The 22611-nt window shown below is 39.9% G+C and overlaps 2 protein-coding genes across 4 annotated transcripts; both read left to right on the forward strand.

Annotated features, from left to right (window-relative positions):
• Window positions 1–68: 68 nt before the first annotated feature.
• On the forward strand, window positions 69–13744 carry hnrnpk (heterogeneous nuclear ribonucleoprotein K). 3 transcript variants are annotated; one of them, XM_085425724.1, is made up of 17 exons: window positions 69–142; window positions 979–1052; window positions 1174–1327; window positions 1677–1774; window positions 2099–2155; window positions 3172–3215; window positions 4771–4843; window positions 5272–5385; window positions 5571–5699; window positions 5992–6320; window positions 7998–8045; window positions 9329–9368; window positions 10490–10505; window positions 10930–10962; window positions 11070–11137; window positions 11628–11797; window positions 13055–13744. In XM_085425724.1, exons 3-17 carry the CDS (start codon window positions 1270–1272, stop codon window positions 13083–13085), a joined length of 1308 nt encoding a protein of 435 aa, XP_085281850.1. In that variant the 5' UTR covers window positions 69–142; window positions 979–1052; window positions 1174–1269; the 3' UTR covers window positions 13086–13744. The 3 variants fall into 3 exon arrangements, with proteins under 3 accessions (XP_085281850.1, XP_085281852.1, XP_085281851.1); XM_085425726.1 differs by having other exon boundaries at window positions 1236–1327; XM_085425725.1 differs by having other exon boundaries at window positions 1264–1327.
• A 1764-nt stretch (window positions 13745–15508) lies between these two features.
• Window positions 15509–22602, forward strand: qng1 (Q-nucleotide N-glycosylase 1). The gene is made up of 7 exons (XM_085425731.1): window positions 15509–15561; window positions 16358–16548; window positions 17977–18127; window positions 18846–18958; window positions 19400–19543; window positions 20178–20373; window positions 20453–22602. The coding sequence occupies exons 2-7, from the start codon at window positions 16366–16368 to the stop codon at window positions 20680–20682; spliced, it is 1017 nt and encodes a 338-aa protein (XP_085281857.1). The 5' UTR covers window positions 15509–15561; window positions 16358–16365; the 3' UTR covers window positions 20683–22602.
• The last annotated feature ends 9 nt before the right edge of the window (window positions 22603–22611 follow it).

A 22611-nucleotide genomic window follows, 5' to 3' on the forward strand; every position in this document is an offset into this window, starting at 1 on the left:
GGCGTTCGTTGTAGCCAATCGGATTTATCGCCTGCTTGAGTCGCTCTCCGTTCAGCCAATCAGCACACGGTGAGTCGTCTTATCATTTTATTTCCAGGTTCGGTGGAGAAGGAAGAGGCAACTAGCGAGGTGTTTGCTGCAGGTTTGTGTTTTGAAGATATATATTTGTGTTTTTTGTTGTTGAACTGCACGGCTACTATAATGAGAACTACGCCTTTAATGTTTGTTTGCTCACTGTGTTGCTTGTTTGGTGCAACCCGCTCTGCTTGGCTGCGTTTGTGCTGAACCGAAATTAAGGCAACATGGCGAAAGTAGCTAGCTGCTAGCGTGCGCGACTTAGTGTACTCTTTGTATTGATCGATTGGTTATGTTTTAGCAACTCGTTCACGTTAGATCCGTGTCGCGTTACTGTTCGCATTTGAAGCGCTAAGTGGTGCAGAGTAGTAGGGAAGTTTTAAATTCCAATGTGAGCGCAAGAACTCGAAGCGTTTCACTGCGGGCTGGCTAGCTCCGCCGACGGCTAACCGCACCTTAGGCAACGGTCCCTATGTTAGCTTTAACCGGACCAGCTTACTTTCGATTTGGTCACCAGTTCACTATCTTTTGGCTGCTATTGGTTAATATAGTATATATTACTTATATTAAAAAAAAAACCAACCCTCGCCTTGTTGTTTTTAGCAATAAGTTATTTTTTGGTCTGCCATTATGTTAGTGTTAACTATTTAACTCCTGATTATAAAGCTGTCGCGGTTTCTCCTCTCTTCAGCCAGACAAACCCCGTGCGTGATCACATTACAGCTGATAACATTTAGCAACGGTGTTCATTCTGATAACAGTGGTCTTAGTTGATTATCGGTCACTTCAGATAAAATATAAGAATTTAAACCCATCATTGGTGTTTACCGAACTGTCTTCTCGCGCTCTCTATTTATATGCCATCATTTCAGTATTTTAAATTAGCCTCTCCCTCTCTTTCAGGTCGCAGGAGTTGTTTGGTTCTTGCTCCGGTAGTTCCGCCTCTCAACACGCCCTTGTTCTCCTAATAAATATCGGTGAGTCTCTGGGATCGGCCAGTTTCTTCCATGTCAGTCCTGCGATCTACTTTACTCAGATGATTTGTCTAATTTCTTCATTTTTTTTTCTTGCTCTTACAATGATAACAAAAAACCTCAGCTCACAGGGGCCAGTTTTCTGCTTCTCCCTCCTAATTGCTACCATCTCTATCCCTGATCGAGGTGTTTGGCTCTTCTATTCTTCTGTTAGAAGACGATGGAGACAGATATTGATCAGCAAGAAGAGGCTTCATTCAGCAACACAGAGACTAACGGTAAAAACCTTATTTTAAAGTTTTGCATGTTGTTTAAATACATCAGATTTTGGACACGGTTGGCAAATCTGTGTATTTGGAGATTAAAGTAATTGCTTTTTTATGTTACAGTAAGGGATCTAAATATTCACTGGTCTATGTTTAAAATTGTGTTTGTGTATTAAAAGAAGTCTTTTCTTTCTTAGATGTGCAGAGGGAGATTTGTATATGTTTAGCTTATAATGGGAGAACAGTTTGAAATCACTTTTCTCTTTCGACTGAATAGTTTAATTTATCTTGTTGAAGCGTGTGTGTGCACGTGCACGCTGGCGCAGTGTTGTCATGCTGTGTTTTTATCTCCTTTTGCCAGGTAAGCGCCCCGCTGAGGATGCAGATGAGCAGAAATCATTCAAGCGCTCCAGGAACTCGGATGAGATGGTTGAGCTTCGCATCCTCCTGCAGAGCAAAGTAAATCAGCTTCTCTTTCATTTCACATTTCATGTTGAATCCTTATGTGATTATTTATATTTTTGTCTCATTCTTGTGGGTAGCCCTTCAGTAAGACTGACAATGTCTCCTACTCAGACCATTTTGTTTTTTGTTTTTGTTTTTTAAATGTATTTTTCATGGTTTTCTTTCTGTTCACCTCATTACATTTATGCCTTTTGAATAATTAATTTCCAGGCTTCATTATATTCATAAAGTACTTCTCCTCACATTTAATTGTAATGTCTTTTAATTGCAGCACCATAATTAATATTTACTCTTCTTATCTGTTCTTTGTGTTTTTAGAATGCAGGAGCTGTAATTGGGAAGGGTGGCAAAAACATCAAAGCCCTGCGTACAGACGTGAGTACATCTATTCTATGCAGCCTGAATTTTAATTTTGTTTAGGATTTTAATTTTTTATTCTATAGTTTTTCTATCTCTCTCCTTCTCTCTTTCCACTGGCCTCTAAAACCTGACTAGCCTCTCTTATGGGACAGCAGTTTTTGTTTAAAATTTTTTTTTTTTTTTTTTTTTTACAGTAATAGCTATTCAAATATATTTAAATATTTAGCTTTTGTATTTTCTTACATGTAAACAAGGCAAAGTTTCTAAGCCTCCTGTTCATTAGGTCCTCTGACAAACCAGTTGGGGTTGTGTTTATCTTTGTTTTTTGTTTTGTTTTTCTTCTCACATAAACATTATGTAATCATCTAAGCTAAACTATCCCTAGGCACAAAGGCCCAATTTCATGTCCATTTGTTTCTTCACAATGATAATTTATTGTCACACTGCTGATGTGGAAACACTGGTGCTCCTGTTAATTTAAATTTATGAGCACAGTGCTGAGTTTGTAAGGTCACCTGCTGCTCAAGCTAACTTTTTTTTTTCCCTTCTTTTTTGTGTTTAGACAAACAGGCCAGTTGTTAATTCATTGAGTTTCATTGACTTTCTCTAGCCCTCAGCAATTTGTTGTCCCCCTCTTTTCTCACTGTCTCTGGTTTATTCCCCAACATTGAACTCTTCATGATAATGATATGCCATTACCCATTTTCCAATGTCACTTTTCCTCCTTTTCTCTCTTTGACAAACCAATCTCTGAGAGAATCAAATTAAAGTAACATTTGAACAGTGTAGAGCCTGTATATTAAAAATGTATTCCTCTTCCCTCTTCCCTCTCCCCTTGTTTATTATTTTACTGTTTACTTTTTTGCCCACTTCCTCCTCTGTTGCCCATGTTCTGGATGGCCCCTCCTGCGCCCGCCCACCTGACACCCTGGTTGGCCCTGCCCATAATCGTGCCCTGTCCTTAAATGGGCGCCTTACTTGATTGACATCTGTGCTCGAATGGCCCTGGCCCCTGCCCATGCCACGCCCAGTACAAAGCCAGTGTGTCAGTCCCAGACAGCAGTGGGCCTGAGCGGTATGTCCCTAAGCTCCTCCCTCTCACTGCCTGACTACAGGTCAAATAAACAAGAAGAGATGAATAGTCATCCTGCCTCTGTCCAGTCACTGTATTTTTAAACTACCTGTTCATACAATATATTAGCCTGAGTCAAAATGCCTAAATACCTTCATGTCCAAATCTGCCTGTTGATCCAGTAAAAGCCATGTGAACAACCTTTTATATGCCATTTTTAAAGTCACGTCAGCATTTAAACTTAGGCTGGTGTTGTCAGGGTTTTTCTGCCACTATCTTTTTAAATCTTTGCTATAATCTGTGCAATATGTCCGTGTGTTTTTGTGGTTCCTCTTTTGTTTGTTTGTTTGTTTGTTTGTTTTTAAGTTGATCATCTATCCTCTTTATCTTTCGTGTTTTCACTTCCCTCCCCCTTTCAGAGTGGATATACTGGTGTTATTTTTAATTTTTGTTAGTTTCATGTCCTCACTTGCTTCATCATCTCATTCCTTCCTTATGAAGCCCTTCTTTTATATTGATAAACTACAGTAGTCCATCCATTCTGAAATGCAAAAGGCAAGCTGAGATTCAAGTGTTGTGGTTTTTTTTTTTTTTTTTTTTTTTTTTCCTTTCCTGTCTTCTGCTTTATCTGAACTTGGTTGACTGCTGAAGCCATTGAAAATACAGGATATCTCTGTCCTGCTCATTTTTGCATTCTTTGGTTTTATATTTATTGCTTCCTCCATCCCCTTAAAAAGCAAACAAAGCAAACTCGAGTGGTGGCAGACTTCATTTACCATGGTGTAATCTGCTCTTTTACTCTTCAACTGCCAACATTCTGCTCCCATGTAAAAACTGTGCTTAAGTTTTCCTCCTCAGTAACTAGTGTTTATTGTACTGTCACTAGGTGGGTGTGGACACCAACATTTTAACTACAAATTGACTGTCCAAACTATTTATTTATTTTAAAAAAAAAGAAAAAAAAGTTGCGTGTAATTTAAAAAAAAAAAAAAAAGCGATGGGGTTATTTATTTGATTTTCCTCTGCGATTTTAAACGTACTGTTTTGCGCATTTTGGGGTCTTTGTGGTCAAAATGTTTGTGGTTTGCATCCACCAAACTCTGCTTTAAGATTTTAGAGTTCTCTTTGGCACCATTGGTGCTCATTCCTGCCAGTTCCTCCTCAAACCTCCCTTGTCTCCCCTCTTCAGTGGTCACCAAATGCAGTCACTTTTCTTTGGGTCCTTTTAATTTTGTCTCTTTGCTTTCCTTCTCTGGACAAAGACTTTCCTTTTCATTGCATTGTTTGGGTGCCAGCTTTTTGCCAGTTACAGAGGTTAAAAAAACAACCTTGACCTAACATGTAAAGTTTAGAAAACCAAAAAAAAACTGGACGCAAATATTTAATTTAGCTGTGTTAGTCTCATTGAATCATTATTTGGTGTTTGACAGTTTTTTCTATGGCAAAAAGGGGGATGGTATGAATTCTATAATCTAAAATGTTGTTCCCTTCCTCCTGGGATGCCTTGCCGGCACTCCAACCCCACCCTCTAATTGTTACGCATGGATGAATTCTGAAGCATCCTGAGCATCAGTGCAGACATTGAAACTGTTGGAGAAATCCTGCTGAAGATTATTCCAACATTGGAAGAGGTGAGCACTTTTATACCCCCGTTTTATTTAATTATTTATTTTCCCCCCTCTGATTTTAAGTTATTGCAAAACTAGTTGTTGCAAATGTGAGTTGCTTTGAAAATTTCATATGCTTGTTGTAGGTGTGAGCGTGTTTGCCAGTATGTGGTTTTTAAGGTCAAACTTCACTGGTTTAAAGGCTTTCTGATTGCATGTGTCGGCAGTCTGATGTGACTATGTATAACACTGTTTCTATGTGCCTCTATCTACCATTAATTGTTTTTTTTGTTTTGTTTTTTAAAGAATAAATATTAGAATTTTCCCTCTAAGAGTCTTAAGCTACATTTCAGGTTGAATATGCTCATGTGTTCCCATTGGCAATCAGGTGTATGAGGTAACGATGTATAAAATTTGTATTATGGTTTGAATATGTTAAATGTCCCGTGCAGTACCAGCAGTACAATGGGATGGATTTTGACTGTGAGCTCCGTCTGCTGATCCACCAAAGCCTGGCCGGTTCTATCATTGGAGTGAAGGGAGCCAAGATCAAGGAGCTGCGTGAGGTATCTTCAAAAAAATGGAGATTTGTTTTTGTTATGTTTGTAAATTTTATATTATTCTTAGACTTGATTTAAATGCCATCTTTTGTTCATCTGTCTTTCCCTAATAAATGGACAGCCTTGGGATTTTGTTAAATGAGCATCTGTTTTCTTTGTCCATTCGTGTGTGTGTCTGTATTTGTCTCCAGAACACAAAGACCAGCATCAAGCTGTTTCAGGAGTGTTGTCCCCAGTCGACAGACCGTGTAGTTCTGGTTGGTGGTAAAACGGAGAGAGTGGTGGAGTGTATCAAGACTATGCTGGAGCTCATATCTGAAGTAAGGTTATCTATTCTGGAGTAGTTCATTTATGTATTTATCTTTGCAGCTATTTATATATTGAAAATTGCTGATCTATGGGAATTTTTTTTTTTTTTTTTTTTTTTTTTTTGCCTTAGGTTTGGTTGGGAGTTTTAATTCAATATGAAATCCATGATAATTTCACAGAACTTAAACCATATAATAATAAATAATACATAAATAATAATATTGTTGCGCATGATCCCTCTATTTTCTTGTAAATTAAATTGACGCTCTGGGCAGGCCTGAATGTTCTGTTTCCCTGTTTCAGGCTCCCATAAAGGGCCGTACACAGCCCTATGACCCCAACTTCTACGACGAGACGTATGAATACGGTGGTTTTACCATGATGTTTGAGGAGAGAGGGGGTGGACGCAGACCAATGGGAGGTTTCCCAATGCGCGGTAGCCGGTCCAGCCATGGAGAGCGCAGCTTTGACCGAATGCCTTCAAGTAGAGGGGGAAGGGGACCCATGCCTCCGTCACGTCGAGATTACGATGAAATGAGCCCCCGCCGAGGTCCTCCCCCACCACATCCGAGTAGGGTTGGTAGAGGGAGTAGCCGTGGACGCAACATGCCAATGGGACACCCACACAGAGGGTAAGAGATGAGCACAGATAACATGCAGTTTGCTCCCCTGCTTTGCTTTTTCTTGTGCACAAATCAGTCTTGTCCCAAGGCATTCCCACTTAAGTGAGTTTGTTATAATAAGAATACATTGCCCATCTTGTAAGCATTCACTGATTTGCTTAATACTATAGAGCTTAATGACTATAGAGATTGACTGACCATGTGACTTTCACGCATTGCATGCTGGATACTCGTGGCAAAGCAATGCATCAAACGCAAGCATTTGCAGCATCGCAAAACGTTCATTCTCCGGTTCCGATACCTTCTTTCTTTGTCCCCCAAAAAAGTTATGTACAAAACGAAGGAGAACAATGCCGGTCCGTACAAAGACAGACTTGATGAAAAGTCAAAGAAAAGATATGAGGAAAAAATCAAAGGAGTGAAAGGGTCAGACCCTTACGAGCACACAGAGTGGACAAAATATATTAGTGTGCTGCCCAACTTTCACCACGCTCATATTTATAATTACACGGTTCTTGGAGTGAGTGCATACACTCATGAAGTTTAGTAACTTCAGGTCACTGCAACAAGCCCAGGTACAGTTTACTGACGGATGGGTGCAGGACCTTGAAATGCACCGTGTAGAACGAAAGACCATCGTACGTATCATAAGTTTACCAGTCTCACAAATCGTCTTCATAAATACACATTCGTTAACCGTTTATTAATAGGACTTTAAGCTCAACAATAATTAAATAGTAGTGGAAATAATTTCTGATTCGCATTACAGAAATGTAGCAGTGACAATAATATTGTATGCTGTAATCGTCCTGGGCAATTAGTGATACAATAAACAAAGGAGCATAGTGCGACAGTTTCTGTTCAGCGCCAGACTTGCTTGTAACCTATATCACCAATTATGTTATGAAAATGACGTATTAACTACTACAAAACACTGACCTTTGTGGAAATTCTTGGGGCAGACTAACCTGTGAGCTGGAGTGTTCTGGGACGTTATATTTGGTCTTTGAATGGCTGCAATCCAGGCCATCCGTCGCCTCTTTGTTACTTCGGAAACATGGCTCAAACAATTTCTCTTCAACGACGTAATCCGATTAAAAAAAAAAAAAAACGATCTCTTTACCCGTCGGCTTCCCGTGGCTGTCATGTGACCGGCTATTGCAGTTAATAATACAACAGCTTCTTGACATTTTTGTGTTTCTTTTTATCGCTGTGTAATGTAATTTCAATTGAAAGCCTGCGTGCGCTAGTACCTCTTGCCACGAGTTCCCAGAATCCTTTGCGGTTTTACCCCTGAATGACGTCACATTTTCAATCTCTATATAAAATTTGAGTTCGAAGTTGAGTCCTTTCACTCCTGTTTAGCGCTTCTTGAGTTTGATAGGTTAAAAAAACAGCAACTCTATATTCAAGAGCACTTGCTCATTTTCCTACATGTCCATATACAGAGCTTAATCTCTTCAGGTGCCTTCTTTCCATTCAGATGCGTTCTGTTTAGGGTCAACTTGGTTCAGTTGTCTTGTGTAAGACAAACTAAGTCCAGTATTCTGTATGTTATTGAGTGGCTATCATTTCATTAAGTGTATGTGCTCATCATTGTCTGGGTGTGTTTGTATCCTTTTTTTTTTTTTTTTTTTTTGTGCGTTTATTTGTTTTTGCCGACCCCCATCTCCATCTTGCCCACAGAGATGATCGTTACTATGACTCGTACCGCGGCTCAGATGAGAGGTCAAAGTAAGTTTCTGCCCCTAAACCTTTGACTAAACCTCCTAACTAATCTCAACAGGGATACTTTGACATTCTGATTTTCAGTTGGTTTGTATTACCTGCATTTGTCACATTATAAGTAGATGTTCTGTAATTCACTTCATGTTAACGCCAGTGGGATTTTGCCCATCGGTCTGTGTTTGGAGTGATTCGCTGCTGCTGAAAGCCTAAATTTACATTCACAAATGAAATGGACAATTTGTCTGGAGTTTATGAAAATTAATTGTTAAGGTATCCCCACATGTTTCCTCTGCTCTACACATTTTTCTGCTCATTTTTGAGAAACTAAAAGATTTACTCTTCTTTTGTATTGCTAACTACTAAATACTACAGTTTGTTTTTTTAGTACCCTAACCTTCATTCACATGTTCAGCCCATCTATTTGGAGTGCTTTGTAGGACAGTAGAGCAACACTGTATGACAAGCTCTTTCTTGTGATGGTAACACATTCATTGTGCTACTCATTAGATAGTTATTTTGTGGTGGTGTGTGAGGGTCATGTGCTGATGTGATGCTTGTCACTTACAGCCCCTGCTAAGAGGTATGCTTTCAATGCCAGCTTTTGATTTAAAAATATTTTTAATATATAGAGATGTATAATTTTGCTTCATTTTGGACTCTTAAATCCAACCTGAAGTAAACCAATTCAAGCAAATTATGTTGGGTGTCAAACTATGGGCGGGGCTATTAAAAATTCTAAAATGTAAGCTCTGCGATGACAAAACAAGAACAAAGCTATTATGATACCCTGACAGTAGCCTTGTTGATGATATCTCTAAGACTTTTTTATTATTAACAAAACGTGGGGAAAGAGTGTAGCAAAAGCACTACATGATATTAAGTTATGATGAGACTTTTATCACAACATTAACATCTGTGCATGTATGTTCTTAAGAAAAGAAAAAGTACAAAGTACATCCAAATGTGTTTCTTCAGTCTTCTTTATTTTAGCTCAGTCGTGTAGGGGGGGGAAATTCAGCAGCCCTTGGCTCTGATCATCATCACCACCACCTGTCACTCCTCTCACCATAACACTGTCAGAGCTGTTCCTGTTACTGTGTGGGAAGATGGCTGAGAGGAAATGTGTTTATACTGTAATCTTGCTCAGCGTGTGTGTGCAGTTTGACCTGGACCAGAAATTTTCTTTGGAATGTTGTCAAGCATTTTTCTAAGCTTTTTCTATTTCTTTCCACCCCAACCCACATCTCCCTCTCTCTGTGTTTTTGCCCACCCCTCCCTTCCATCACCAGTGACAGAAGAGGCAGACCGGATCGCTACAGCGATAGCATGGTTAGTGACCCTTTGCTAAATGCATGCGGCTCTGGTACTAGCATCTCATTGGGTGCCAGCGTCCACAACCTAGCATACTTGTTGGTCCTGTCGCCACACAATATGCTGTGATTGTCCCATTATCCTGTCATGACAATAATGGTTTATCAAGTCAGCATGTGATCAACTGCCATAACCAGAGGGATTTTTTTCTAGGTTTTCTTTCTGTACGTCTGTCTGAGGCGAATTTCTTAAAATTTGGCACAAGTTTGTTTGAACTAGAGTATGAACTGGTTTCATTTTGGCGGCCAAAGATCAAAAATAGTTTGAAACAGTTCATTATATATTGTGTAAGTGTGTAACCATGGAACTGATCATAAATGCCAAAGAGTATTAAATGGTTAAGTGATAACTTTACATACAGAAGGGCAGGGCTGGGCAGGATGTAAATTGAAATTTGATTGGTTGGCGGAAGGATAAAATAACAAGGTGGTAATTCTAGTTGACATTACGTCGTCACTCGTGCAAATGAATGTGCATACACTCAAATGAGCCATGGATCCAAGCTAGCTTTTGCATGGTGTAAACCATCCCACCAAATGACCGTAATCACCACAGCCGGAGACACCCCATAATAATCAGCTATAATTACCCTCTTACTGTGTACTTTTCACGGCCAGCCTGTTTTTCCTGTAAAGTGAGGGAGGATGTTGGAAGGGTAGGGAGGTAGGGGGTGGCCGTGGTTGGTTGCTAAGCACTAATAATGCTTTGTTGACAGACTGGAAGGTCTCTCTCCCTCATTCTCCCTCTCCCTCTCTGAGAGCTGGCAGGATACTGCCTGCCGTTGCTCAGCAACAGCTATTTGAATTGCTTGTTGCCCTGGTGACAGCAGCAGCTGAATAGCAGCTGAAAATGGGGGCTGATGGAGATGCAAGGAGAGATGGGGAGGGGGGATGGAGGGAGAGAAGGAGGAGGAGTCTGTATTATGGATGAAATACTGGGTGGCTTTTAGTTTAGTCTACTCCATGGATGCTGCAGCTTCAGCATCCGTGCATTTTTGCGTACGATCTGTGGGATGTAAAGATGAAAGGACTTCATTGTGCTGTATGTAACCGGTCTGTGTTTCTGTGTGTTTCTTACAGAGTGGCGGAGGATATGGTAAGTGCTAAACATCCTGTATTGCGTGACGAGGATGTGGTTACAATGCTGTTAACGTCTTAATCAACAGTACAGGTTGGAGAATTCTTAATAATTTAGTGTGGTGACAATAATTTTCTCATATGTTACAAATATAAATGGGCTAAAAGGATATTGCAGCTAATGAATTTGGGATATTAATTTAAATCTGTATTGTGAATTTTAAAGAAATTTGTTTGCAATGACATTTGATTTTAAACATGTTTCCAGCAAATGTTAAGGATTAGGTAGAGATTTAAATATGATTTAACACATTTCTTGATTTCTTTGCCATATGTACCCACTTATGGGTTTAAGTTTAGTATCAAGGGGGGTCATTTGAACAACTGTTGGCCTGTCTTGGTGGTGATCACTGAGTGTTCTTTTTGTTTCCTCTTCTGCTCAGATAACAGTTCCTCATGGGATAGCTACCAGTCAGGTGAGCCTCTACACTTCATCAGTCAACGTGATTAGAAAAGATTGCTTTTTTCTTTCTTTCTTTTTTCTTCCCCCTTTTCTTACCTTTCCTCTTCTTCTTGCCATCAGGTGGTCGTGGCTCCTATAACGACATGGGTGGCCCTGTCATTACCACACAAGTGACGATCCCTAAAGATGTGAGTGAATGACAATATAGAACTGTAAACTTACACCTAAGGAAGATCTGTTTTATTTGTCTACTGTGCCCCATATTATAAAGATTGGAACTGTACATTTCAATCCAAGCATGTTATCTGCACTCTGTCATTATCATTATGACATTTAAGTGGCATTTAATTTTTTGTGTGTGTGAGAGTTGCTGTTAGGTGTGCAGCAGCTAAAATTTGCCAACAGAATATCCACAGTAGACAAGTCATTTAAGGTCCATTTATTGGTTTTATTAAAGAACTAACCACTACCTAAAATAATTTCAAGATGTATTTTCATTGATTTTTTTTTTTTTTTCCTGAGTAAAGCTTTTCTGTGTTTTGTGTCTCCAATTTGGATTTGTCAACCTACACGCACCTTTAGTCACAGAACCTAAAATAATTTAACATTTTGCCCGCCCCCTGTTCACCACCCCTCTTTTTTTTTTTTTCTTTTCTTTTTTTTTTTTACTCGGTACAGTTGGCTGGCTCTATCATTGGTAAGGGAGGCCAGCGGATCAAACAGATCCGCCATGAGTCTGGGGCCTCCATCAAGATTGATGAACCTCTGGAAGGTTCTGAGGACCGAATCATTACCATTTCTGGCACCCAGGATCAGATCCAGAATGCCCAATACCTCCTACAGAACAGGCAAGTCCTGACATGGGCTCGGTATATTCCAGTGACTTTTATCCTGTTTTCGATTTAGAAATTCTTGGTCTAGCATGCTGGTGGTAGTTATATCTTCAAGTTGTGTTTATAAGGCTCAGTAACTTGTAATGTTAGTTTTGAACTTTTAGAAAACCTCAGTCAAACTGTTCAGTGGTCAACTGACCTCTCATGAGTGAGGGTTGCATCATTAAAAGTATAATGCAACCCTCTCAGAAAGTGCATTCTTGTTTACTTATGCTGAGAAGAGCTGCTCATGTGTGAAAGATTAACTTTCCCTCAATTCATTGAACCTCACATTAATAGGGGAAAGGTTTGGTTGAGGTTGTAAATATGTTATATTGAAATTACATTCTGTTAGTCCACTTTTCGTTGGGTTTCTGAAATTCTGTTGCCTGCTGTCTTTTCTTCACTAACCCCCTTCCTTTCTTCCCATGCAACGTGCAACTAGTACAAACCTTCCTCTTACATGAAATGGCTGTGACGGAACAGACAAGCTTTAACAGCTGTTGTACATATCACGTAACATGTTTATTTTTGTTTTGTTTTTGTTTTAAGGGTTGATGTGATAGGCATATTTCGTTGACTGTCACATCTGTCCCCTGAAATATGATTGTTAAATTATTATGAAAAAAAAAAAGCAGAAAAAAGAAAACAGTCCGTTTGCCATCAGAGCCGTTTCACTGTGAAGCAGGGAGTGGATTGATTCTTCCCCTGGCTGCTGCTGTGTGGAAGACTAGTGATTTTGTTGTTTTTAGTTAGAGCAACCGACAACAAATCACAGTCTGCCAAATAGCACAGGCTCCTCCTCTTCTGTCTCCCTTGGCAACCAGTAGGCACGTATAATACACACTACTTCCTTGTTGATGCTACTGCCCGAATGCTAATACAGCTGTAGACCTGCCGCCCTTTCTCTTGAGTAGGGTAGTGTTGCCATGCTAACTAACCCTTCCTCCCTCTTCCTTTCTCTCCTTCCTCCCTTTCAGTGTGCTGCACCTGCTTAGACACAAGGGCTAACCACACCCTGCTATTTTCCTCGTCTTCCTCATTCTCTTTCAGGCACTTCAGTCACATCTTCATCCTCTCTTTCCTCTGCCTCTCCTATTTGCTGCCTCTTTCCACTCCACATTCATGCTCCCACTCATATTTACAATTCCATTGGCTTGCAATGTGCAACGTTCTCCCCCCCCCCCCCCCCTTGTGTGTGTGTTGTTTATTTTCTCACTCTTTTTATTTCAGTGTGAAGCAGTACTCTGGTCATTTGCTGTAGACCAAGGAGGCTCAAAGTGAAGAAGAATGAGATTGCCCCTCCTTCCTCAACCTTTCTGCCCTTCCCAGCACATCACCTTCAGACTATTCTGGATTGTGGGTGTCTTTTGGTTTTTTCTTAATCTTATTTTTGTATTTTTTAATGAAATAAATGTCCAACATTCCTGTGCATAAGAGAAAATGTAGATGTTCTGCATTTTTAAGAGTGTAATCCATTAGTTTATCAGATACACACTTGCTTTTTTCTAACACAGATAACAAATTATCCTTCAGACTTTTCACAGAAATAAACATAACCTTTATTTTTTGGATGGCTTTGTGTTTTTGTTTTTGTTTTTTTTGTTTTTTAATGACGCGTGTGTGTTTGTGACTTGGTGGAAATCTATCTTTTGTGCGTACATGTAAGCACATGTCAGCGTGTGTGGGTTTGGTGTGCTTTCTGTAGTCTATATTGGTTCCTTCGCACCCAGTTGTACTACATTACCACTCTGTGCAACATGCAGAACGTAAGCTTATTCTTTTTATTTTATTTTCGAGAGCTGTGGGGGACTTAACCCTTTCAGACTGGATTTTTGGGATGTTTATGTTGGGATTTGTGTGAATATAGCAGTTGTCTGATGAAACAGCTGAAATCTTTGATTTTTTTTTTTGATTTTTTTTTTTCCTCACAAATGGGGAAAAATGTAGCTAGAAATTTGTTGGCATTTTATTAGAACGTTGGAAGGAGAAGAGGGGGGGGAAAAGGATATTGAACCTCATTGTCCCTGCAGTTTCCTGCTCTCCATGTGCCCATGCTGTAGACTCCCCATTTTCAAATTACAAGATGAATAAAGATGATGCCACTTTTTACTAAATCTTGAACTTCTGTTTTTATTAATTCACATTTCTGGTCTATATCAGTTTCTAAGTGTTTTTAGTTAAATGCTGTTTTATTAATATACTGCCAAACAACAACAACAGTTGCTTAAAGGCACTTTATATTGTATGATAAAGACCCAACAATACTGCAGGCATGTGATTGAAGAGTGAGTATGTGAGTGCAACCTCAGATGAACAACATGACATATCACACTCATTAGTTAACAAAACATTCAAATTGTAGACCCTGTTCTTCTGTAGAACCATTTTCTGTACAACTGTCAGTCTGATGATGTTGTGGAGGAATTTTGGCCCAATCTTCCTTACACATTGGGTTCATTTTATTGAGATTTCTGTGTATTCGTTTATACACAGTTCTCTTGGACGGTGCTCCAGAAGTGTTGGATGTGGTTTTTTTCAGATAAAACTTTGCAAACAGAAACCACGCTGTCATGTTTTTAGAGAGAAGAGGCTTTCTTCAAACCTGGCAACCGTTCCAAACAAGTCATATTTGTTCAGTCTTTTCCTAATTGTGTTGTCATGAACGTCAACACTGATGGAGGACTGTAATGTCTGAGATGTATCTCTTGGGGTTTTTTGAGCATCTGAGCATTTCACAGGAACTTGTATTCCTGGGAATATGGGTAACTATAATGTTTGGAAATGACCTTTTAACCCTTGTCAGACTGATCTTAGAGAAGCATCAGTTGCTTCTCTAAGATCATTGCTGATGTCTTTCTTCTTTGGCAATTTGTTAACGCACACCAGAATGCTCCAGACAAATACACTACTATAACTTGTGCTTTTGTAGAGGTGCTCGCACCTGCTGATGATAAACACATTTGCTCACCATCACCTGGCCACAACTTCATTTTTCATACAGAAGCAGTAAGAGTGTGCTTAGTTTTTCACACACTGACTACATTTTGGGTTAGTTTCCGTTAGATAACACCACGATGTAATGGCATGTGTTGTTGTTCATCTGAGGCTGTATTTACCTCATTTTAACACCCAGCAAGAACCACATTTTATATTCAGACGTGTAAAACCTTAGAACTGAAAGAGAGTGGAATTTATTTCACTTTCTTTAATATGAGTCCCCCCCCTAAAAATAAATAAATAAAAAGAAAATAAATTCAAATATTTTCCGGTGAGTTCAAGAAAAGCAAAATACACTCACAATAGACTCTCGGAGTAAATGTATGAAGGTTTGACTGAATAATTACTCAGATTGTTTTGTTATTAAAATTTTTACTTAATAATTTTGTGTTGATCATACTCAGCCAGCAGAAATAAATCTATTGATTTATATTTTTTTCTTTCCTTTTCTTAAAAAACAAATAGAGAAGTTAATTCTTATTGGCTCACCAGATCGTCCTCATGTGGTGTTATTACAGTCATTTACCTCAAATCCCCTCAAACCATGAGATTTATGCCACCATATTTGAGACATTTTTACACCAGCAGGCAGTTGGAACGGACGTTGCTTTGTTGTTTCCTCTCTTAGCTTCTTGTGATTGGTTCACTAACCAGCTAAGGCCACAAGCGAGGCTCTGATTGGTCAATAGCTGGAAACCAGGTAGTGGGAACAGTAGAGCGCGGGTGTCGTGCTTTCGTCGGTGAGTAGCAATAGCTTGCACAGGAATAAAAAAAAGTACTGCTGCCCACTGCGTTTATATTAGAACACAGTTTTTATTATTTAATGACGATGACTGTATACGCTCAGAAATGTCCTTAATGGTCGTGAAACTCCAGAGACCGCGTGCGTGCTCCGGTAGTTGCACTTTGCACCTACAGGTTTCTCAAATAAACGCGATGGCGTAAAATTGGCCTGCATAACAAATAATTAAGCCTTAAAAATGAATGAAACATATAAGTGAGAGGCAAATCATGTTCACTGAGGAGAGGAGTAGAAAATGGGGTTCATTCAGCAGGCAACCGGAGCTGTGCGTCACTGCGAACATTAACGCACAGTCATCAGATACTTGAGAACTCCTGGAGGGGTGTAATTGTCTTCTTTTAGGGAAAAGGAATAGGAGTGACGTCGGTCAGACATGCGTCGCTTTTATGTTTGAAGTGCTTACACAGGATGAATACCTGAACCTTCAAAATAAATCCACGTTTCTTTTAAATGTTGGCCCAAAGCACTTCATTGTGGAGAATGTTATTAGACGATTTTTGTTCTTTTTTTATAATCTGCATCCATTTTTTGGTCATTATTTTTATTATTTCAAATAATGAATCTTTAGTTTGTAAAGGACTTACTCAATCCATACATGTTTCATCAGCTCTAGTCTTTGCATATATTAAAGATAGTTGTGTTTATCCCCACACTTACATTCGTGGACTCTTCTTATTTCCACAGAGGAGTGCATTCATACTATGCATGCTTGTTTTAATTTCTGCTCCTTACAGTCTCCATCATGGAGCCTCTGTTACCAGGAGAGTCTGGCCAGTTCATAGCAGAGCAGAGTCGGGATGTGTTTGTCGAGGATGAAGGAGTGCAGAAGGTGGCGGAGATGCTTTACGGTCTCCAACACAGTGACGAGCTGACAGCCAGTGGCTGGAAGAAAGCAAATCCATTGGCCCCAGCACCCACATCTGACCAGGGGAGTGTACTAGTACCCAGGCTATGAAAAGATTCTTCATAGTATACAGTATTGTGCAAAAGTGCTGAGCCATCCTTCATTTCTTTATGTTTTGCTTCCAAGGAGCCAGAGTTTCTTGCAATGTTTTAAAATGGTTTTAAGCAATAGTTCTTCAGTCCTTCTGAAAACCTTTCAGAAGATTTTCTTCCATCATTTTCATCATTTTTTTTCCACCAGTTTCTGGTTTTCTATCAGTCCTGAATATCCCTATCTACTGTCTCTGTCTTTGGCGGTTCATCAGTTTTCCCTCCAGATGTCGACCTCCGTGTGTTCCCTAGTTTTTCCCTTGGTTATACCTATATATAAGTTAGACCAAGCATTATATCTGCTATAGTCAGGGGTGCACATAAGTGGTCCGCAGGTGCGCATTCACTGTCAAAATAAAAGACGCGCACCAGATAAGAAGTTGCAATGCGCGTTTGCGTCCATATAAAAGGCACTGTTTTTTTCCGCTAGAGTGGGATTTTCACGGCACATTGTGCACCACATCTCTGTGCGTTCATCATTTGTTTGAAGCCAGCTCACCTCCTGCAACCACTTTTCCGAGAATACGCGCTTCTTTTGCGGTTCGGACTCCTTCTGACATTTCGTTGGAGGTGGAGGAAAACCAAAGTAATTGCTTAAAGGAGCTTCTTCGACATTTTTAAGAGTTCTAAACAAACGTCTGTCCTCCTCCAGAAAATCTTATGTACGCAAACGCGCGTTGCAACTTCTTATCTGGTGCGCGTTTTTTTTATTTTGAAGGCGAATGCGCACCTGCGGACCACTTATGTGCAGCCCTGACTATAGTGCTATGCCGAAGTCTTGAGTCACCCCTCATTTCTTTATATTTTGCTTCCAGGGAGCCATATTTTCTTATAATTTTTGAAGTGCTCTTGAGACATTCCCTTTTAAGCTGTCTTTGGGCATTGGCTGCTTTTTCACTTCATTTAAGTCCGGTCCTTGTACCTAGCCATAATAACTTAGTGGTTATTATTGTGAAATTTAAAAAAGAAAAGAAAAAAGGTTTTAAGGGGGGTTTATTTAATAGTTGCAGCTAATCAGGTGGTGAGATTGTGAATATGTGTTGCTTTACTCTGTTTTATATTACCATAAATATAAAGTATTAAGGTTTTCAACTGTTGTCTGGACACAATGAAGGATTTATGAAATGATTGTATCTACTGACATCCAGAATTAATCAAAAAGACAGTAGCTGCAGTGGTCTTTGATTGTATTTTGTATGGGTACAGGTTTTTAAAATATTGACTAAAACACTAATTTAATACAAATTTTTAAAACCTCAGTGGAGAAACCCTGTCTCTTTTGGACAGTGTGTTACAGTATATTCACTTTTCTTTCCTTTTTTTTGTATACTTTCTTAATAATTTGTGCAATTTACCACTGCAGGCATTGAACTGGGTATTTGTAGTAGACACCATGAACTTTTCCTTTTGGCCAGAGGAAGAAACCCAGCAATGTGAGGTGACTTATAAAGGCACCACATACACAGGCTACATGACCCTGTGTGCTGCCATCACCAGAGCCATGGAAGAAGGTAAGAGTACATACCTGTACATCCACTTAGTTACTATATTATACAGACTTATAGAAAATAGCAGTAGGCAACTCACAGCACTTTCTATTTTAAGGTAAAGACTCTTCAGCATTATACATAGAAAGCCAGAAATGTAACAATCCTTGATGAGCATAAACATGAAGGATGGAAATGTCAGATTTATAAATTGTTTGCCGCTGTGACTGTTTGCAGCAAAGTTACAACCATGCTCTTACCTTTACTTCATACATAATTTTAGGTGTTTTAATCCTAGTCTCTGGAGAACAAAATGTATATTTTGATTGTCCCTCTATTCTGTGCAGTTTTGTTATTACCCATTATCGTGTTTGTGCCCTTTATTTGAACTACGACTGCTGGGAAATTGCTTGTAGCTCTGCATGTGCCTGTGCATCATTTATAATTAGCATGAATGACTCCGGATATGAATCAATTATGTCTCATATGGAATAGCTCTCAGTGTGTGGTCGCCATGGCCTTTATAATTACAAGAGATTTTCTCAGAAAAGCACAGGTAGTTTGGCTCCAGTGTGAATCTCGGGGTGGGGGGTTGACAGCGTGAGATCAGAGCAAATTATGTATTTTGAGTCTATTGTGAGCAATGGCCACTGTCAAGTTATATTCTTATTATTGCACACCGAGGGTAGCTCCTGTTTTAAGATTAATCCACCTAGCACCTTCTCTTCTCCACACTCCACAGGTGTACCTATTACTGATCCAAAGTATTTCTCTCAGATGAACGTGGAGGAGTTGGGACGTGTCCTTCGGTCAGACAATGAAACACCCATGCCGATGCTGCGGGAGCGTCACCAGGTTCTGATATTAATACGATATTCAAATAATGATTCAATTGGTCAATATATGGATTTCAGTAATGCTTCAGTTTTGATTTTACTTTGCTTTTTTACTTTCTTTAAATCTAAAAGCTGTCTTTTCAGTCAGGGCAGTCTCAGCATTTACAAAATGAAAGGAGTGCTTTTTAAAGCAACAGTGACTTTTTCTTTTAGAAATAAACAAGGTTTTACATTCCTCTATTCAACATCATGGTACATATATTCATATTTGGCACATTTTTCTGCCTTTCTTTGTATGAAATGTCAAATTTTATTTTGATATTAAGCAAGAAAAGTGATTTTATGGTTCAATTAATTATTGAGTCTGTTAGTTTTGTTACATTTATAAACACAAATTTAAATTGTGGCGCTTTCTGCCTGTTACATTTAAAGAAGCCACCTGCTGAATCTTTTTAACAAGGTGCTGACAGAAGGCGGCCGTGTGCTGCTGGAACATGGTGGAAGCTTCCGCAGTTTTATCAGCCAAGCCGGAAACGACGCCCAGAAGATGGTGGAGCTCATTGTGCAGAAGATCCCCTCGTACAGGGATGAGGCTACATATGAGGTGAGAGTTTAGCAGGATCATTGTACAAATTAGGAACCTCTTCTAATTGGGAATGTGCAAAAAATAAAAGAGACGCCCTCTATTTGCTGCACTAGTTTGGCTTTTCAGAAATGTCAAGTTGGTACAAGAGGAAAGGGTTGGAATGATTAACTTATTTACAGGTTTTTAGATACTAATACAATCACTTATGGTTGAATAGGTCACAGTGAGCAAGCATAAAACTGTAATTTCCCCAAATATTTGGAAAACTGATCTTTTTATTAGTACGGAGCATAAATACATAACTGTGCAGATACTTTGAGTTTTCAGCCTAATGATACAGCCTGTATATTGCTTTATAGATTATGCACAATGCATAATACATATTAAATGCATATATGAAATATATGTGATCAAATATATGCATTTGGAGAATTTAAAATAAATTGTGATGTGAGAGTTCCACCTCCTGGTCAAATACAGTGCAGCAACACTGATGCTGTCAGTTTATTACACAGTCAGAGGAGAGCATTATACTCTTTGACGTTATTTCTTTAATTTTATATTTGTGTAAGAACACCTGCCAAATTATAAATATTTGTGGCCTAAGGACAAATACGATGTTGATATTTTGTCACTTTCTTGGTTGCGTAAGGGTAAAAGGATTTCATTCTACAAGCGAGCCCAGATTCTTGTGGCAGATTACTGGGGCCTCATGGCGGCCAGAGGACAGGGTGACATCATTAACATGGATTGGCTCACCATGTTTGCTGACTACAGGGTTCCTCAGGCGCTTGTCTACTTAGGAGCTCTACGATACTCTGATACGCTGATGCAGGCGTTGAAGAACGGTGAGACAGTAGTGTGTCTATGCACTTGTTTCTCTTGCTGAAGATAATATTTCAAATCACGAGATATAATTGTTTTCAGGTGAGCTTCTGTCTTCAGGAGACCGGAGAGAAGTAGAGATCCGAGGTTGTTCCATTTGGTGCGTGAAGCTGATCAAAGACCGTCTCCACAAGCTGGTGCAGGAGAGAGATGGACAACCCTGCAGTGTGAACTCGGTTATCATCGACTTTTACCTGTGGCCTTACGCCAAGCAGCACCACAAAGAGATGGCCCACATTCCCATACACCACACACGCTGTATTTACTATTGATGAGCTGGCTGGCAGCCGTACATACAGGAGGCTGCACTTCTCAGTCTGCCGCTCGCTGGGCTGAAGCCAAGCACATCACTGTGCCAGGTATACAGTGGGGCAAAAAAGTATTTAGTCAGCCACCGATTGTGCAAGTTCCCCCACCTAAAATGATGACAGAGGTCAGTAATTTGCACCAGAGGTACACTTCAACTGTGAGAGACAGAATGTGAAAAAAAAATCCATGAATCCACATGGTAGGATTTGTAAAGAATTTATTTGTAAATCAGGGTGGAAAATAAGTATTTGGTCAATAACAAAAATACAACTCAATACTTTGTAACATAACCTTTGTTGGCAATAACAGAGGTCAAATGTTTACTATAGGTCTTTACCAGGTTTGCACACACAGTAGCTGGTATTTTGGCCCATTCCTCCATGCAGATCTTCTCGAGAGCAGTGATGTTTTGGGGCTGTCGCCGAGCAACACGGACTTTCAACTCCCGCCACAGATTTTCTATGGGGTTGAGGTCTGGAGACTGGCTAGGCCACTCCAGGACTTTCAAATGCTTCTTACGGAGCCACTCCTTTGTTGCCCGGGCGGTGTGTTTTGGATCATTGTCATGTTGGAAGACCCAGCCTCGTTTCATCTTCAAAGTTCTCACTGATGGAAGGAGGTTTTGGCTCAAAATCTCACGATACATGGCCCCATTCATTCTGTCCTTAACACGGATCAGTCGTCCTGTCCCCTTGGCAGAAAAACAGCCCCATAGCATGATGTTTCCACCCCCATGCTTCACAGTAGGTATGGTGTTCTTGGGATGTAACTCAGGATTCTTCTTTCTCCAAACACGACGAGTTGAGTTTATACCAAAAAGTTCTACTTTGGTTTCATCTGACCACATGACATTCTCCCAATCCTCTGCTGTATCATCCATGTGCTCTCTGGCAAACTTCAGACGGGCCTGGACATGCACTGGCTTCAGCAGCGGAACACGTCTGGCACTGCGGGATTTGATTCCCTGCCGTTGTAGTGTGTTACTGATGGTGACCTTTGTTACTTTGGTCCCAGCTCTCTGGAGGTCATTCACCAGGTCCCCCCGTGTGGTTCTGGGATCTTTGCTCACCGTTCTCATGATCATTTTGACCCCACGGGATGAGATCTTGCGTGGAGCCCCAGATCGAGGGAGATTATCAGTGGTCTTGTATGTCTTCCATTTTCTGATGATTGCTCCCACAGTTGATTTTTTCACACCAAGCTGCTTGCCTATTGTAGATTCACTCTTCCCAGTCTGGTGCAGGTCTACAATACTTTTCCTGGTGTCCTTCGAAAGCTCTTTGGTCTTGGCCATGGCGGAGTTTGGAGTCTGACTGTTTGAGGCTGTGGACAGGTGTCTTTTATACAGATGATGAGTTCAAACAGGTGCCATTCATACAGGTAACGAGTGGGGGACAGAAAAGCTTCTTACAGAAGACGTTACAGGTCTGTGAGAGCCAGAGATTTTCCATGTTTGAGGTGACCAAATACTTATTTTCCACCCTGATTTACGAATAAATTCTTTACAAATCCTACCATGTGAATTCATGGATTTTTTTTTCACATTCTGTCTCTCACAGTTGAAGTGTACCTCTGGTGCAAATTACTGACCTCTGTCATCATTTTAAGTGGGGGAACTTGCACAATCGGTGGCTGACTAAATACTTTTTTGCCCCACTGTACATACAAACAGACTTCTCTTTGGCTGCAGTGGAAACAGCTGTGAAGTGTTAATGCAGCGTGTCTTTCTGAGTGGGCACTGCTGTTCATTTCCGGTCTCAAATATGTCGGTCATATTTTCTCACAAACCTCTCGATGTGGAGAAAATGATCATATTATGCCAATCTGCGTATGCTCTGCAAGTATATAACAGTCTAACAATAAATGATATTCATCAAACTGGAGGAGGATTA

The sequence above is a fragment of the Rhamphochromis longiceps genome, linkage group LG12 (assembly GCF_057381845.1).
Source record: "Rhamphochromis longiceps isolate RC_006_pf linkage group LG12, R_longiceps_female_GT1.1, whole genome shotgun sequence".
NCBI lineage: Eukaryota > Metazoa > Chordata > Actinopteri > Cichliformes > Cichlidae > Rhamphochromis > Rhamphochromis longiceps.

Excerpts from the sequence above, each read along its gene's own strand:
- qng1 (XM_085425731.1), top strand. The coding sequence starts at position 16,366 with ATGGAGCCTCTGTTACCAGGAGAGTCTGGCCAGTTCATAGCAGAGCAG. Across the intron at positions 18,128-18,845 it reads CACCAGAGCCATGGAAGAAG|GTGTACCTATTACTGATCCA; the intron begins GTAAGAGTACAT and ends CACACTCCACAG. Across the intron at positions 20,374-20,452 it reads GATGCAGGCGTTGAAGAACG|GTGAGCTTCTGTCTTCAGGA; the intron begins GTGAGACAGTAG and ends AATTGTTTTCAG.
- hnrnpk (XM_085425724.1), top strand. The coding sequence starts at position 1,270 with ATGGAGACAGATATTGATCAGCAAGAAGAGGCTTCATTCAGCAACACA. Across the intron at positions 6,321-7,997 it reads ATGGGACACCCACACAGAGG|AGATGATCGTTACTATGACT; the intron begins GTAAGAGATGAG and ends TCTTGCCCACAG. Across the intron at positions 11,138-11,627 it reads AAGTGACGATCCCTAAAGAT|TTGGCTGGCTCTATCATTGG; the intron begins GTGAGTGAATGA and ends TACTCGGTACAG.